This window comes from Schistocerca gregaria, chromosome 2 (assembly GCF_023897955.1).
Source record: "Schistocerca gregaria isolate iqSchGreg1 chromosome 2, iqSchGreg1.2, whole genome shotgun sequence".
NCBI lineage: Eukaryota > Metazoa > Arthropoda > Insecta > Orthoptera > Acrididae > Schistocerca > Schistocerca gregaria.
Window position 1 is genome coordinate 623639995 of NC_064921.1, and position 17223 is coordinate 623657217.

The 17223-nt window shown below is 36.8% G+C and overlaps 1 protein-coding gene across 2 annotated transcripts in view; it reads left to right on the forward strand.

Annotated features, from left to right (window-relative positions):
- Positions 1-16753, forward strand: part of LOC126334622 (cytokine receptor-like factor 3) — a 107777-nt gene extending 91024 nt beyond the window's left edge. For both annotated transcript variants that reach the window (XM_049997050.1, XM_049997051.1), the window contains exons 6-7: positions 4645-4753; positions 15576-16753. In XM_049997050.1, the coding sequence (XP_049853007.1) occupies positions 4645-4753; positions 15576-15802 (336 nt within the window). In that variant the 3' untranslated portion in view covers positions 15803-16753. The remainder of the gene's footprint in view (positions 1-4644; positions 4754-15575) is intronic.
- The last annotated feature ends 470 nt before the right edge of the window (positions 16754-17223 follow it).

A 17223-nucleotide genomic window follows, 5' to 3' on the forward strand; every position in this document is an offset into this window, starting at 1 on the left:
GTTACATGTTGATCTGTCGATTACTCTCCACCCTAGATAATGTGTCCTCCTCACCAAAAAAATCCTCAGTCCAGTTACAAATTGTGCTTGATACCTCATATGATCATACTTTTGATAATAGTCAATGGAGTGGTACTGAGTCCTGTACTTTTTGGAAGTCAGGGAACACTGAATCTATCTGATTTCCTTGATTCATGGCTTTCATGACTTGGGGTTGGTCATTCTGTACAAGGTACCACACTACATTTGAGTTCACAGTGCTGTCAATTTTCGGTTTTAACCAGCATTCTGTACACATTAATTCTGTGAGCTTCCCTGGATATTAGGATCACTTTAGGCTCCCTGGCAGTTTGTTGCGAATATTTTAGCAGTTAACCAAAAGGATTTTAATATCCTCTCCTGTTGGGAGCATTTCTTTGGATGTTACACTGATACTTCAGTAATCTGGACTAGACAGAGAGTCACCTAACTCTTGTGTGCTCCCCCATGGACAATCAGGTATGTGCTTAGCAGCCCATAATATGTAGTGTACACCACAGCCTGTGGTTCTCAACCCTATGGCGCAAGTCTAGAAAATCACAGCCTAGCTTGTGACCGAACCTTCAGTCCCTAGTTCAAACCTTCCATTTGGCTCAGAACCAGGAGTCTGGAATCTGTTTTGGAGACAATTCTGCAAATTATGACCTTCGTTGAAACTTAAAGAGGCTTTGAACCCTCACATGTCTGAGAACCTAGTGTGTATGATTGGACTTTAGTTAACTGTGTACAGTGTGGCACTGGATTGGACACTTTGAGGAAATCTGGAAATATGGACTGTTATCTGTTACCCTTTCATCCATGGTTTGCAGCATATTGTGCAGGGAAACTGCAAACTGACTTTTGCATGAGTGATCCTTTCTGAATCCATGCCGATTTGTGGACAGAAGCTTATTGTATTTGTACTCTTAGAATATGCTCAAATATTCTGCAGCCAACTGCCATTAAGAGTGTTGGCATGCAATTTTACAAGTCCTTTCTTTTACACCTGTTATATACAGAATCACTGACACTGTTTCCCATTCGCTTTGAACTTTGCACTGGGTGAGAGATTTGCTATAAATGTGAACTAAGTCAGAGACCAGTACCATTGAGTATTCTCTGTAAAACCAAAATGGGATTCCATCTGGACCTGGCAACTTATTTGTTTTCACAAGCCATGCCATCTGAATCCTCTGTAGGCTCTACGGCAGCTTTTATGAGGGAATGTGCAGGTGAAACCTTCCTTCCAATATACATGTCACTCCCACAATCAACCAAGCCTCAGTCTCTGCTAGCCCCTGTTCTTCACCTAGCCTCGGTCTCCCCTCCTATTTCCACTACAATCCACAATTCTAGTCCACCGTAGATCACCCATGTATTTTATTTCCGTGTCCCTATCTCTCACTCCAGAGCTCTCACATCCATTATACTTTGTTCTCTTAATGGTTCCTTGCCTTGCTTCCTGCTTCTCTGGTAGATGCAAAACAGATGGACAGATCGCAGATTTTTGTGTACTTCTGAGTTTTATCCGAGGAGTAGAAATATACTTCGATGAAACTATCAGCTTGCTGTTTCTACTTCTTCTTCCTGAAACATTTCTGCTTGTGCAGGTCATTCACAAATCTTCTTCCAGTCTTTTCTTATCTCCCACAGTCTAATGTTCATCATTTACTCCCATTGTTGTCCTCTCTGATTTACATCACAATTCACCTGCTCCCTCCATCTTGTTCATGGTCTTCCAATTTGTCTTCTTCCAGATTCTGTCCATTTCAGAGCTCTTTTTGATAGTCTTTTTTCCCCCTTTCTTTTAACATGGCCAAAACATTTCAGCTTCTTTCTCTCCATAGTTTCTTTTAGGAGATTGAGCTGTACCATGTTTCCTATTTTTTTCATTTCTTATCCTATTCCTTCTCACCTTACTCATGATCCCTTGTAGAAAGTTCATCTCTGTTGCTTGTTTTCTACTCAGTCTTTCTTTGTACAGGTCCAGCATCTTCATCCATGGGTCAAAATTGTTAGATAATGTAATTTATATATTGTGATCTTTGTTTTGTGGTTATTTTTCAATTCCAAATTATGCCTTATATACAATATTAATAATTTTGAAAAATTTACTTTCCACTCCAAAATTTCTTCGTTGGTGTTAGCTTACTTCCTAGAAGTTTGAAAACATCTACTTCTTTAATAAATTTTACCGTACAACTTACACCCTCCATGTTTCATTTTCCATGTTTATTTTCTCTATCTCGCTTTTTGTTGAGCTTTTTTACATACCTGCTTCTTCAATTATCCTTTGCACGGTATTCAGTTGTTCTTTCAGTTTCTGCTCATTGTCTTCCCATGTCATCACAGTGTCTGCACATGGTATAATTTTCTTATCATTTGCTGTTCATCCTTGGTAAACTTTCCTTGTGATGTTGTCCATGACTATATTGAAGAACACTGACGAGCGTACACTTCCTTGTTGAATTTTTCCATCTGTTATAACACAATTCAGGGATTTCCTTTACATCTTTCTGAATTTGAGTTTGAGCTGTTTTGAGATAGTTCCAGTCATTTCAGACCTTGCTGTCTCTCTTCCAACCTGTCAGTGTTTTACACCTTTTTTATATCTATGAAAGCGACTACAGTGTCTTTCCCAGTTCTTTTTTACTACCTGTCTAGATGTAAATGTGGCATCTGTAGTTGATCATCTAGCCAAAGTCCCTGTTGTTCCTCTTTCAATTGCAGTTTTATCTTGTTTTGTATTTTCTGTAAAATTATCTCTTCATAAATCTTCATACATGTTATTCCTCTGTAGTCCTACCAGAGCAGTTGGTTACCCTTCTGAAAAATAGCTATAATAATTGCCTTTGACCAATCATCAGGAATCTTTCCATTATCATGCTAAGTATCTTTATTTATTGATTTTATACCATTTACAAAGTAACACTTTTACTGTTTAGAAAATTGCATTGGTAAATATGCTAAATTAAAAGGTCGTGTACCTAGAATCTGTTAATAAAATGGCCCATCTACCATACTGTTCTGTGATTTATGATAATTACCTGTACTTAGTTAGGGTCAAACATGAAGGCATGCAACTCAAGAGGTGACAGATGGATCACCAGGACAGCATAGATATATTTGGAGAAGACATACTGATGCAGTTTTTTTGTTATTATTATTATTATTATTATTATTATTATTATTATTATTATTATTATTAGGTACATTGGACCAATTGAGAAGCTACTTATTCACTTTTTCTTTGAAGGTTGTGCTGCTTGTTTATTTTAGTTCACCTAGTACCTGTTCATTTGTTCCTGTTGTGATTCTCTCATTTCTTATGAAACCTCCATAACCTTTCTATGCATCATTTCTGCTGAAATTTTTAAGTCTTAAGAAAAGTGTCAATATTACCTTTGCTCTCTGCATCTAGTACCTTGAGTTCAGTTGTCCGGTCGGGCTGTAATTCTTATTGTTTGCTCTCCCGTCTTCTTTGCCAGATTTCTTTTCACTAGTTGTCATAAGATCCTGTTTTCTGGCAGTCACAAGATATGAAAGAAATATGAGATTCTTTTCTTCTTCATAATACTGAGGATTGGGTCAGTCTCTTGACAGAAAGTTTCATTGGGGAGGACCTGGTATTTTTATTTACTAAAGTTCTAATGATCCTTCATTCAGTTTTGACAAGTTGAGCAGTTTTTCATTTTTGATTTGGAAGAGAACATAAGTGGCTTCCAAGAACTTTATGATTTTATAGAGCTGTGTTTTGGTATCTATTGTTAAGTGTTTCTTATTATATGATGACAAGATTAAAAATTGAACTGTTTTCATTTTGTTGATTCTATTTATCCATGTAGCTTTCACCACAAGGTGATGATTACTCACAGATATTAATATTGCCAAACTCTAGAATAGCTTTGTGATAATTTATGAGCATAATCACAGTTTTCTCATATCACACTTGTAATGTTGTTTTGTAGAGTGGTAATTTGGGGACAAATGTTTTCCATGTTGAAGGCATAAAGGAGGTATATCACCTGCAAACCTTCTGCTGTTCATTTTTGGGTGTTTTGTTCAAATGTTGACCTTAGGTGAAGCTTCCTTTTGGCACATCTTCGTGATGTAATGCAAGGGCCCACTGAAATGCAGTGGGGATAAACAATCACCATGTCCGAGATCAGTCTTTATTGTGGAAGAAGTTCCTGGAGAAGACTCATACTTATTAATTTAAATAATATAGTTTACTTTGTCATTTTGAATTGGCCTATATATTCTTCCCATCTAGTTTCATTGAAAGGCTGTGGGTCTCTATTTTACCATCTGCTGCTCAGTGCCTCCTCTGTTTTGCCAGTAGTGATTGATCTGTCATCATAAAGTCAGCTATATATTAATTTGATGCAGCCCTGTAATGCTATAAACAGAAATTTTGGATGTTTTTCCAAAATATTTTGATACACATTGCAAATGTCTGTCTATAGTTATGGTGATAGTTTTTATGTATTCATAATAAGAGACGGGACAGTGTTATTAGAATTTTTTTCTATCTAAATATTTAAATTGTTGCTGTGTTGGTAGTAGTTAACATAGAAAATAATATTTAAGGAATACAAAAATAATGTAGTAATCTTCTGTTTTAAGGTTCTAGAATGCGGTGCGGGGTGTAGTGATGAAGGTCTTGCTCTTGCTGATCATCATTTTATCGATGAAAATCTTCTCCAACCTGGAGTAATCTTTGTTAATGCACAAGGTAAGTGTCGTAAACAGCCCATTGTAACAAACTGGAACAAACAGGGTTACTTGAACTAACTCCAGAAAGTGAGGGAAATCTGTGGGATTTTGAACATAATCGGATAATTCTGAATTAAGTTGTGGTGATTTAACTGTTCATTGACAGAACAGATAGTTTGAATCATTTTGTTAAAATTCAGTCTTCGAGTTCCTGTATTGGGATACTATCAGGTGTAGCTATCATGGAAGGGCAAGTGAAACAGTTGATTGGGTTGTTGGAATGTTTGTTGCTATGCAGTCTCAACAACCTTGGGACTATTTGTTATCAACTTAAGGTTTTTGAAAGGCCATGTCCACTTTCCATTAGTCGGTTGTGAGTGCTGTGTGTATATCAGAATTTGCCATGTCACTGTGATGTCCTCATTCACACAAGCTTACTCCCTTTTTTAGCTAGAGCTTGCTTCAGGACTTCCGAGCTCACCTATCTGCTGTGGCTTACATGCTTTCCTCTCCCCTGAGTTCATGTTATTAAAAACTTATTTTCATTAATTATACTTGTACTGTGTCAAAATACACATCAGTTACTTCCTGAGGTGGCTATCTACCCCTCCTTACCCCCAGTGAACGTGATGATCCTAACAGCTAGCTTTTGTAACCACAATTGGATAGGTATTGTTTAATTTATTTTCTATGATTGGAATTGGCTATTATAGAGGTCTTTTACTTTCTCTATATCTGTACTAACAGGTAGTTTCATTTAAAACTGATTTATTGTTTATTGAATTGATTCTCAGTATTCACTAGTTTCCTTGCCGATTTCTTATTCTTAGTGAAGTTGGAAAAGGTTCTGTTATTGTTGTACAGGGATGAATATGTGTAGTTATTTCTGTATAGATATTATCCAGTGTCCATCATTAAAACTTGCTTGTTATGAAGATACAGCAAGGCACAAGATTGTTGCTATGTTATTGTCTGATATCTACCATTTCGTCAACTTTAAAGACGGCACAAGCAGTTGCTGTATGTAAAATTAAAAAAAAAAAATTATAGTCAGAGATGTTAAAAACACTAAAATTAAATGAGATAGATCCTCCTAGTCATTTAGCCTTAAGCTATGTATCTTTTTATTAATTCTGTGTTATACAAACTTGCCCCCCCCCCCCTCCCCCCTTGCTCAAATAATGTGCTTACTAAACACCTTCTAACATTTTCAGATGACAACAGACAATGTGGTATTGGGTTGCAATACACACACATCTCTCAATCCAGTTAACTTGCACATTGTGTGTAGCCGATCCTCTTCTCTGGATAAGCAGCTACGTCGATCTCCCTCAAGCTTCTTCTCCGAAGACTATAGCTGGTTAAAGGAATTTATTAAAATACTTCTCTATTACTGAAATAATTTTGGTACTCATATAATACTTTTCAGTTCCATCACTTTATATTTTCAACTTTCACAGATAATAACTTCTGCAAGCTAACTTATTCCTCACACCTCAAGACTCATTTACTCATATTCAAATAGCATACATGTGTCTTGTTTCGTTCATAGCGAGTCCAATACATGAATATGCGTAGCACTCTATATTCAACTGCTTAATAGTCTTTTAATAGTCTTTTTTTTTTCACATCACCACAAACTCTAACACATCAAAGAATAAGACATAATTATTCGTTGAGTTCTCCTCACATCTTCCGTGGCACTGGCGGCAAACATTTGTCTTGGTCAGTGACTCGCCAATCTTACAGTCTTCTAATAACAAACTTCCTACTTGCACATAGAAACAGGTGGATCAGTAGAAACGTTCTCACTCTCCTGCACTCGTACCTAAAAGATCGGGTTTTTGAGACGGTCGAAAGCCGAGTGTTCGTAGAATTAACACTGAAATTCTTGAGGCACTACACTCTTAACTAGATGCCCTTCCTCAAATATATTGTGTAGATATTTGGATTTCATAAAATGCTATTCTGTGTGTTTATTATAACTCCTCCAAGTACCATGAAATACTTAGTATCAAACACTCGGAGATCAGTACTTTCTTTTAAATTTCTACTGGAAATCATCCCAAAAACTAAATTCCTTTGTACGTGTTGATCTCCTGCCAGCTGTGCTACCTTCTAAGTAAATGAGCACAAAATATTTTTCAGATCCTCCCATCATTTAGGGAGTGACCTAAAAAATACCCTTAGAAAGTAAGTGGGAGTGAACCTCCCCATTTGGTTTAAACTTTGAGAATTGTACGTATAAAGTAATCTCGCTTCCTTTTTTTAATTCCTCACATTATTCTGCTGACAGGCTGTTGCCAGCTTTCTTTCAGTTTAATTGCTTTTTCATCTTTTTCAGTTCCGTAAATTTTCTGTCGATTGGGGTGTACTGACAGTTGAATCTATTTTCTCATGTACGTTTTGATCAATTATGTAGCACACACTCTCCTTCAAGTTAGTTCAAACATATCCTGTGATAGCAGTCACCTCTAAATCCTTATTTTGTTCTAATATTTTGATTTTCCCATCCATGTTTCAGATTTGTCCAGAAATTGTTTTAAATGCCCATTTGTTTGTCTCTCTCAATTACTTTACATAATTGTTAACCTCTATAAATTGTTCGTTAACTCTGTCACAGTGTTTAGTTACTTCTGATTGTGATACCCAGTTGTTGTTGTTGTTTGGAAGTTATAATCAAAGTATGCAATTCCTTTTTCTCTTTCCTAGATTTCTTTATACACACATCAAAAAAAGGTTTGCATCATCCCAGTTCCCAGAACTCCTGAAGATAGACGTTGACTGTGGATGTTGTATCTCAGACACAGTCCCTTTGACTGTTCAGAGATATCACTAACCTGCCCAAAGAGGTAAACAACCATGCATAAGCAGCACATAATAGACAGGGGGGATCCAACAGCCGGTCAATACCACAGTTCAATCGCATCCACATTGTTACTTTATGCCAGGAAGGGCCCTTAACAAGGGAAGTGTCCAGGCATTTCGGAGTGAGCCAAAGCGATGTTGTTCGGACATGGAGGAGATACAGAGAGACAGGAACTGTCAATGACATGCCTCACTCAGGCCACCCAAGTATGCAGTGGATGACTGCTACATATGGGTTATGGCTTAGAGGAACCCTGATAGCAACGCCACCTTCTTGAATAATGCTATTCGTGCAGCCACAGTATGTCATGTTACGACTCAAACTGTGCGTAATAGGCTGCATAATGCGCAACCACGACACCATGCAGTGCAATACAGAGGGGCCCAACAACGTTCCGAATGGACTGCTCAGGATCGGCATCACGTTCCCTTGCATCAATGCGAGAGGACATGCTTATTGGGTTTTTGAGGTACCAGTGTGAACAACAATCTGGACCACCACCTCCAAAGGTCTCGCTGTATGGTGGTATATCAAGCAATGTGTGGTTTTCATGATCAATAAAAAGGGCATAGATGATGTTTATGTTGATCTCTATTCCAATTTTCTGTACAGGTTACAGAACTCTCGGAACTGCGGTGATGCAAAACTTCTTTTGTTGTGTGTATCATTTTCTAAATTCACATTGTTGCATATAGTTGTGTTCTAAGATTTCCCATGTTTCTATTTAACCCTTTGTTTGCCTCTTCAAATTCACCAGTCATCTTCTCCATAAACACTCGTAACACCTCTTCTACTGGTTGCGACATGCTTCAGATGCCTACAGCCTTACACCGAACAATAACAAATCTACTGTTAACCCTTCATTGCAGCCAGCTGTTTCAGTGTTGACCTTACACTGCATGAAAGTAACAAACTTTGTCGGCTAGTTGCACTGTCGTTTATCTCACCCACAAACCACAACACTGCAAATAAATAAGTAAGTAAATAAATAAAATCTGTGTGAGCCGAACACAGCTCACATAGGTTCATGATGATCTCACCGTGTAGTGATGCCAACAAGACACTAGTGTGATGTGGTGGGTGAACTATTGCACTGCTGCTGCTGCCACTGCCATTGCTGTTGTGAACAGCCAACCAGATCATAACCAACTGTTGTATGTCTTTTTGGAACCACTGACATAAACAGAAACGCCTATCTTCCCAACCATGAACTTAATATTCTCTTCTCGTTCTCAGCTATTGTTGCGGCAATTAATCCTTACTCCTCAACCATTAGACTCGTTGTGAATTTTCCATTTTAACTGCAGTGCTAGTAATAACTCAAACACCAAGTAATTGCAGTTGTCCGGTTGCTGTGGACAACAAATTTTCTTCACAAGGTAAAAATTTCCTTTTAATTTTCACTTCTTCTCCTTTCTCAATCACATGTTATTACCTGAAAATACAGACACTTCTGATCATCCCTGCGCGGGTGACAGATGTGCATTTGGAAATAGTTCCAGAAGTACTGTGGTTCAGGCATCTTGGCGTCAGACTTTTTTTGCTATGTTGCAGTGCCTGTGTCAGTCTGGAAAGTTACTTAAGAGATCTGATATTACTGAATGATTTAACTCTCTTCTTCTTTGCAATATGTGTATTCACTTTCCATTACAATGAGTACATTGCAGTTTTACAGTTGGTTACATTCCAAGTTATACAACATTAGCCTTGTACAATGTCTCTTGTATATCCTGGCAGTCAACCAATGACCGACTTATTTTCCTAGAGGTGGCAAAATCTAAATCTCCAACTCCCTGGGGCTTCCGTGGACCTGAGCACATCTATTAGGCAGGCCATAAGTGGCACAATATAATTGCTTGTCGCAGCAAGTGCTGCAACGCGCAGTGATGTGGGCCAGGCAAATGCTCCGTGGGCAGGACATTTATCAATGGACATTTTTAAATGCCCAAAGTCTGGGCATTTATAAAAAAGTTTATTTTAAAGATGTTACTGTTAAAATGTATAATTTACCAATAAAAATAAGGGATGGTACAATACTGTCAGCATTAAAAGTTAATAAACTCCTCTATTTAAATGGACATATATCATTTTTTGCCTTTAGTACTAAGAACAAAAGAAAAAGAGAGAGACGCATGCTTCTTTCTTGCTAGAATTCCAACTTGCTGTACCAAGGAAGGGTGCATGTTCATGTTGCAGACATCTGCTTATTATTTATAATGTCCTTTTTACCAGTTCTACTATTCCATTCCCTATTCTTTTTACCATCTCTCTCTCTCTCTCTCTCTCTCTCTCTCTCTCTCTCTCTCTCTCTCTCTCTCTCTCTGACACACACACACACACACACACACACACACACACACACACACTCACACTCACACACACACACACACACACACACACACACACACACACACACACACACACACACACACAGATATATACGCCATGTTCAACAGCTGTGTAGTGATAGTAGCCAGTATAAAAAAAAAAATTAACCCGAGATCATCACTTTGTAATGCAACACACTTTATAATCTTATTTAATTGGATAGATAAAAAATCTACTCACCAAGTGGCAGCAAAACACACACATAAAAAATGGTTGTAACTGGCAATCTTTTGGAGCCAGTGGCTCCTTCTTTAGGCAGAAGGGTTAAAGGGGAAGGAAGAGGGGTGAAGGGAAAGGACTGGAGAGGTCTAGGAAAAGGGGTAGATTTTGGGGAAGTCACCCAGAACCGTGTGTCAGGGGAAGCTTACTGTATGAGATGAGAAGGAAAGACTGATGGTTGGTGACTGTATTGGACGAGATTTGAAAGCTCTCAGGTTTTCAAATATTGTTCAATGAACTCACGTTACATTTGGAAATCAGTGTTTTATTATGTAGAATTGTTATCCATCTAGAAACCCATATTTTATTTTGTAAATCATCATTATAAATTGTGTTATTCAGGCAAAAATTATTTAAGCAGGGAAGAGCATTAAAATTAAAGAACAAGAATGTAATTTATGTTGTGACTCATGTTACAAATTTGGACGTCCTATTCCTAATGTGTATTTTAGATTGAAAGTGTCCTCAAACTATTAGGAGTGCGGATCTGGTTTTTAACACAGAAAATGCATATTAGGTTTGCATTCAAATGACAGAGTTACAGATTTCTAAAAATATTTATACCAAGTGAAATATTGTAATATATTGAAAAAGGCGCATGACTCAATGCTTCGTGACTCATGTTACTTGTATGTGACTCGTGTTACTTGCTACTTCTTGTTGGAAAAACTTTTTCATGCAAGCAGAGAAATGAAAATATGACTTTATGTGCCAAATAAGATAATCTTAACATTAACATTTAACTTTTCAAACACTATGAAAAATTATAAGAGCATGACACCTGGGAAAATGAACTGTAAGTTCAGTTAAAAGTCAGAGAACTGAAAATATCTTCTTGCATTGACAGCATCAAGTGTATTAATTTTCTTTATAATTTCATCACATTTTACAGTCCATTTCCAGTAGTGACCAGCACACTCCATTGTACTGATTAAGTAAGAATTTCCAAAAACTGCACGTACTCCAGCATTGAATTTACTGTCATATTCTATTTTGTACCAGTCTCCAATTTTCACACTACCTATAGTTTCCTCAGTATGACGATTTGTAGCAGCAAAATTCTTTGGAGACAGCTGATATGTTTGTAGTACTCCTTTCTTGTAGTGAAAGCAATGAATGCCTTTTATGTTTGGTATTGGTGGTGCTGAAGAAAATACTTGAGCCAGATTATGTTTCACATTGATGCCTTAAATTTCATCAATAGACACATGAAAAACCTGCATAGTTGTGGTACTTGCAGCCACCTTAGTGAAAGTTGATACATCACCTACTATGAATTTTGCCACTAGCTGTTCCACAACTGCACCAATTTCATTTAGGCTCCTTTACCATGGTATGTAGCAAATAAGTTCCACTCTATTTCCACATTATGAAACGACTAAAATTGAGGCACAGCAGCAGTAATATATTTGTTTTTAAACTGTGAGGCAGGTCCGTCTGACTAGAATGAAACTACCTTCACATTTTCAGGTATAGTTGACAGCACCTTGCTAATGCAAATAATTGCAGCACTCGAGTCAGGGCTTTATCCAGAGCACTATCTGACTTATACGGTGACAAACTTGCTTTACTAGGTTTCTGATATTGCATCTTATGTTTCCTATGTTTTTTAACACTCTCCCTATTTTTAGCTCTTCTTTCTTCTAATAACAGTCCTTGTTTATGTTGACTCAACTGTATAAACTTTTGTTTTTGCTTTCTCATTAAATTATTAATAGCTTAGAAGGATTATCTTAATTATCACCACCACCACCACCACCACCACCACCACCACCACCACCATATCGAACTGTTTCCAGCCCCAGGCTGGGTCTGTTTGGAACATAAACCTTGCTATCTAGTTGTGTTTTCCCATCATCTTTCTGTGTTCACTCTGGTCCAGTCCCCATCTCTTTTTTCGCACTTATGCACAACTTTCAATCATCTATCCCTTTGTCTTCCTCTTGATTGTTTCTTTTGGATTTGCATTTCATGTATTTTCTTGGGAATCCTCATTTTCCATTCTCTTCAAGTCCCCATACCATCTTAGCCTTGATGTTTCTGCCCTGTTCTGCAAGGATGCCTCTTGTACTGTTTCCCTTACATTTTCATTCCTCATCCTCTCTCTCCTTGTTACTCCTATCCTACTTCTGAGGGACTTCATTTCACATGCCTGTAATCAGCAAACATCTCTCTTCTTCATTACCCATGTTTCAGGTGCACAAGCCAGCATTGGGATTAGTAACATTGCTGTCTTTGCTTTCTTGTGGGACGGCTTTGTTCCAAACCAGGCTCCTAATCTCAGGAATGGTTCTGCCTTTCTGCCACATTCACTAATCTCTTTCTCATTTCTTCCCTTTTTCTCTGTCACACTTCCCAAGTACGTGACACTTTCTACCTTCTTCCATTGTTCATTTCCAATCCTTATTCCACTATTTGGTATATCTTTCTTTCTAGGTGTAACCAGGATCAATATCAAGAAAGGCCATCACAAGGTCTTCCCCAAGTTCCTCTCTCAATTTGTTCTTGACCCTTGTTTGGTTTCTGCCCTCCAGGATCTTTTCGTATCTACAGTCCTTCCTACTCCCTTTCTTGAATATAGGGACAACTGGTGCCCTCTTCCAATCCTCTGGGGTCTCTTCTAATTCCACACCACCCTCATCTCACAACACAGCCACTGTTCCCCAATCGACCATGCTACCTTTACCTTTTCAACACTCACTTCATCCACACCTTGTGCCTTTCCTCCTTTCATCTTGTATCTTGTCCAGTGCCATTTCCATTTTTTTCCCATCCCAAATTCTCCTCACTCCCCTCCCCCCCTTCCTCCTCAGTTTATTTCAACTTCCTTTACTCTATTATTCTCATCTCCAAGTCCGTTCAGATTTAGCAAATGCTCAAAGTAGTCCATCCACACTGTTTTCAATGTCTCGTTGTTATTAACTTCTTTGCCATTTCTATCCATCATTGTTGCATCCTCTCTCAAACCTCTCCTCTTACTTTTGGCCAATCCTTACAGTACTTTTTTACTTCCTGTGCTATTTCTCCATCGTTTTTGTCAGTTCTTCCATCCACTTTCTTGTCTCCTCAACCACTGTCTTATTGGCCTCTTCTTTTTCTTATACTCCTCTCTTATTAATTTAGTCTTTTTTTGGAACCACAGTATGGTTCTTCCTTCCCACTACCTCCTTGACTCTTTTATTCCACCATGGTGTCTCCCTCTACCACTGTCGACCATGTGCCCTTCTAGATACGGCTACTGCAGCTTCTACACTAACGCTAGTTTAGGACAGTGGGTATGTAAACTGTAAATGGCATGGAATGAGGAAGGTTGAGAGTGGGAAAAGAAGGCAAGGGAGGGGTGAGGGAGAGATAATTGGCAGGGGTGCAAGAGATTTAACAGGATAAGGTCTCATACTCAAACTGCAAAATTTCAGTTATTTTCCAAAAAACCTCTTCTGTTAAAATACTAACATTGTTGACCAATGGATGTGCAAAACTGTAACGGGGGAAGTGGTGGGGAATAGTAAATTATAAAATTGGAAATAAAGTAGCTAAAACTGAATTAGTGTCTTAAAATATTGAAAATATGAAACTTTGACAGTATAAGGTCTTACTCTAAAAGTACTAAAAAAATTGTATAAAATTATCATTAAGATATTAAAAGTATAGGTTTGCATAATGGATGTATAAATCACAAAAAACATAAACATTGTAACATTATAGCAGTATAATTATGTGTAGGTCATAGAACTCTGTTAAGTGTCATTAAATATTAAAAATTTAAAACATTGGAAGTATAATACCATAAAAAGTATAAAACAATAAATTACAAAAGTGAAACTTATGTTCAGCAACTATAATTACAGGGAACAGGATGTGGCAGTAGTGATAATTGTACATCTATAATTTTATGATGTTTGTCTTTTACTATTTATACATCCATCATTCTAGGCCTATTCTTGTAATATCGTATTTTTTATACGTTCAGAGTATAAGCTTATAGTTTTATACTTTTGAAGTTTAGGATACTAATTCAGTTTTAGCCACTTTATTCCCACTTTAATAATTTATTTTCCCCTCTATTACAGTTTTACACATCCATTGTCTACACTTCTTGTATTTTAACAGAAGTTCCCCCACCCCCACTCTTGACACAGGCCTGTCTTGCGATGACCACAGTATGGCCCTGCCCCAACATAGGGTTAGGAAGGGGAATTGAGCTGTTCGGAGAACAATGAGTTTTTTCAGATTTACTTATGTTCCATTTGTGGTCATGAAATTTGTTCTCTCAAAAAAGACATTCTTAGCAGGATGTCTTTTGGCTAATAAAAACAGGCAGAATGTAATTAAATGAAATTGTCACCAGAGCATTAAATGATTTTAACTAACTAGAAATATGTCTCATCTCAGGTATTCCCAGTTGATCAGCAGAGCATCTCCTGTTTTGTATAAAAACTGGCTGGTTTTTACTTAAGACATTATTTTCATGAAACAGAACTAATGAGAATTTTTTAGCATAAATGAAGCCTTCAGCTGTATTTAAAGGTCTTGCAAGATCTTTAAATATGGTTAATGGATTCACTTTTACTACAAAAAGAATATAGTAACAATTGGCATCCTCCAGTCTGTCTGAAGATCTAACTAGATATTGTCAAATACAAAAGCTACCAATGCAGCCAAAACATTTTATATCATGAAAGGCATCAAAAGCAATCTTTTTATTCTTGTATTGTCTGTTTTACTTCTTCAGCAATCGTTATGTGTAATAAGGCCACAGGAAACCCCTATTGTGCATTCAGAATTGTATTCTTAGTCTTAATAAATATTAGTACATTTGTGTAAATGACCTTTTCACCCATTTTACTGAACCATATTATAACTGTTGTAAAGATATTAATTTTACAGCAAATGACCATTTTTAAAATATTTTTATAAGTAATTGTTTATTTATTTATTTACATATTTTACGCCCACATTGGAGCACTTTATACAATCCATATACATTTAAGTCTTACTACTAGTTGTAGATTTCTTCTACTCCAAAAACTTATTCATCCTTTCCGACCTGGCTGCCATTTCTACATCAGTTATGGTGTATTTTTTTGTGTGTAAATGTCTTTAGTTTAAATCTCGTGTCACTTTGTTTCAGAATCTTCTTCTCTTCTCTGCCTTCAATTTGTTGCATTGTAAAGCCTAACTCATCTTGAACTTCTTTGAGTCAGTTGTTCTTGATCTAATTTTCCAAAAGTAGGTGAACAGTTGTTTCAGTATCCTGGTTTCCTGTAGTCTGAAAATGTGGCAGAAAAAAGCAACCCTCCTTTTCTGCATTGTGTCAGTTATTGACTCAATAAGTAATATTGAATAAAATTTCTTTCTTTTACAGGAAGTGTATTTGTGGACGGCAAGGGGAAGACTACCAAATTGCCTCCACTGGAGAAAGGTTCAAAACTATGTTTCACATGTGAACATGTCCGCAATAGTAAGGTCCGCATCCATATTGACAGTGGTAATAAGACTGTAGCTTATGATTGGAATGTTACCAGTCCACTGCACAAACTATTTTTTGCTATCTGTTTTGGACAAGTTGGTTGGAAAGTGCTGGTTGAGTGAGGGAGTGTGGTAATTATAGGTCCAGTTACAAAAATAAAATTAATGAATTTATACTTTTGTTAAAATTATACATCTTTCTCATTATTTACAGCACTGAAACTACTAACAAGCTTTTTCTCACTATAATTTGTCTGTTGTTTTATCCCAAATGTCTACCATTGTGTGCCTAATGAACTGATTCATTTTTAAGTATGTGGTTTTTCACTGTTTAGCTTTACTTTTTAAATATCTTTTCAGTGCTCCATGTCATGAGTGTGTTATATAACTTGCTGGTGACAGTTTACCTTTTGAAGATGTCATGTTTATGAATAACCTATTTTATGTGTACATGTTCTAAATTTTATGTGGATCTGGTTACAGACTTACTATTGTTTTAGCCATTAATTTTTTTAATTGCTTGTAATCTTATTTTCTGCTAGTTAACCTCTATGAGTGTTGCTATAATATTTTCTTCATGATTGAGAATGTTTTCATTGAGAATGTTTACTTACATATGTGTCACTATACAGTATGTTTGTGCCCTTTTCCGAAAAGATCTCTCTTTTTGCAGTTATGTTAATGTGATTCACTATTTTTAGATAGAAATGTTTCACATGTTTGCTCTTTATTATGTATTTCTGAATGATTTTTTTGAGCATTACACAGTGTTGTTGTTTATGCCCCAAATAAATAAAGTTTTTATACAGCAAATTGAAATTGATGTCTGAAGGATGCTGAATCCCTAATTTACACAGTATTCTATACTGATCTAATGAAATACAGTTGTGTCCAGGGATCCTGAAAATATTGTTGTCATTCAGTCATCTGTTCAAATTGTACATTTATAAACACATGCATTCTTTGATAAATATTTGTATTGAGAAATGTCATGTATTATAAGAACTTACAATACAAATAAAAATTATAAGAAATTGTTATGCATTTTAACAAAATAAAGAATTGTGAAAAATATTAGTTCTGTTATATTGGTACTATTCTGACTTTATTGTGATCTCCGTACTCCTTTTTTCATTGATTCTCAGCTTTTTCTATTTTTAGTCAACAGAAGATTGACAACTTCCGGCAGATACATCTGTCAGCAACTGTCCACCTTATGTAATCACCTTAAAATTATTGAACTATTCTAACAAAACTCGGGTGAAGCAACAACTTACCTGTAGCCAATAACATATGCAACAGCAGAGTGGGAGATAGGTGGCTCACAATGGCAGTGCCAAAATGGGAACAGAGTAAAGTAACAATTGCAAAACTGTAGAGTAAAGTTTGCAGTAAGAAAGAAGGGAAATGGGAAAAACCATGTTGGAAGTAAAGGAAGCTGGGCTAAAAGAAGCAGCAAAGAATGTAGATAAGCAGATGTTTAGACTGGGGGAGGGAATTATAGTTCCCTCCTGCAGAGTTCAGAGTAGGTGGTGGTGGTGGTG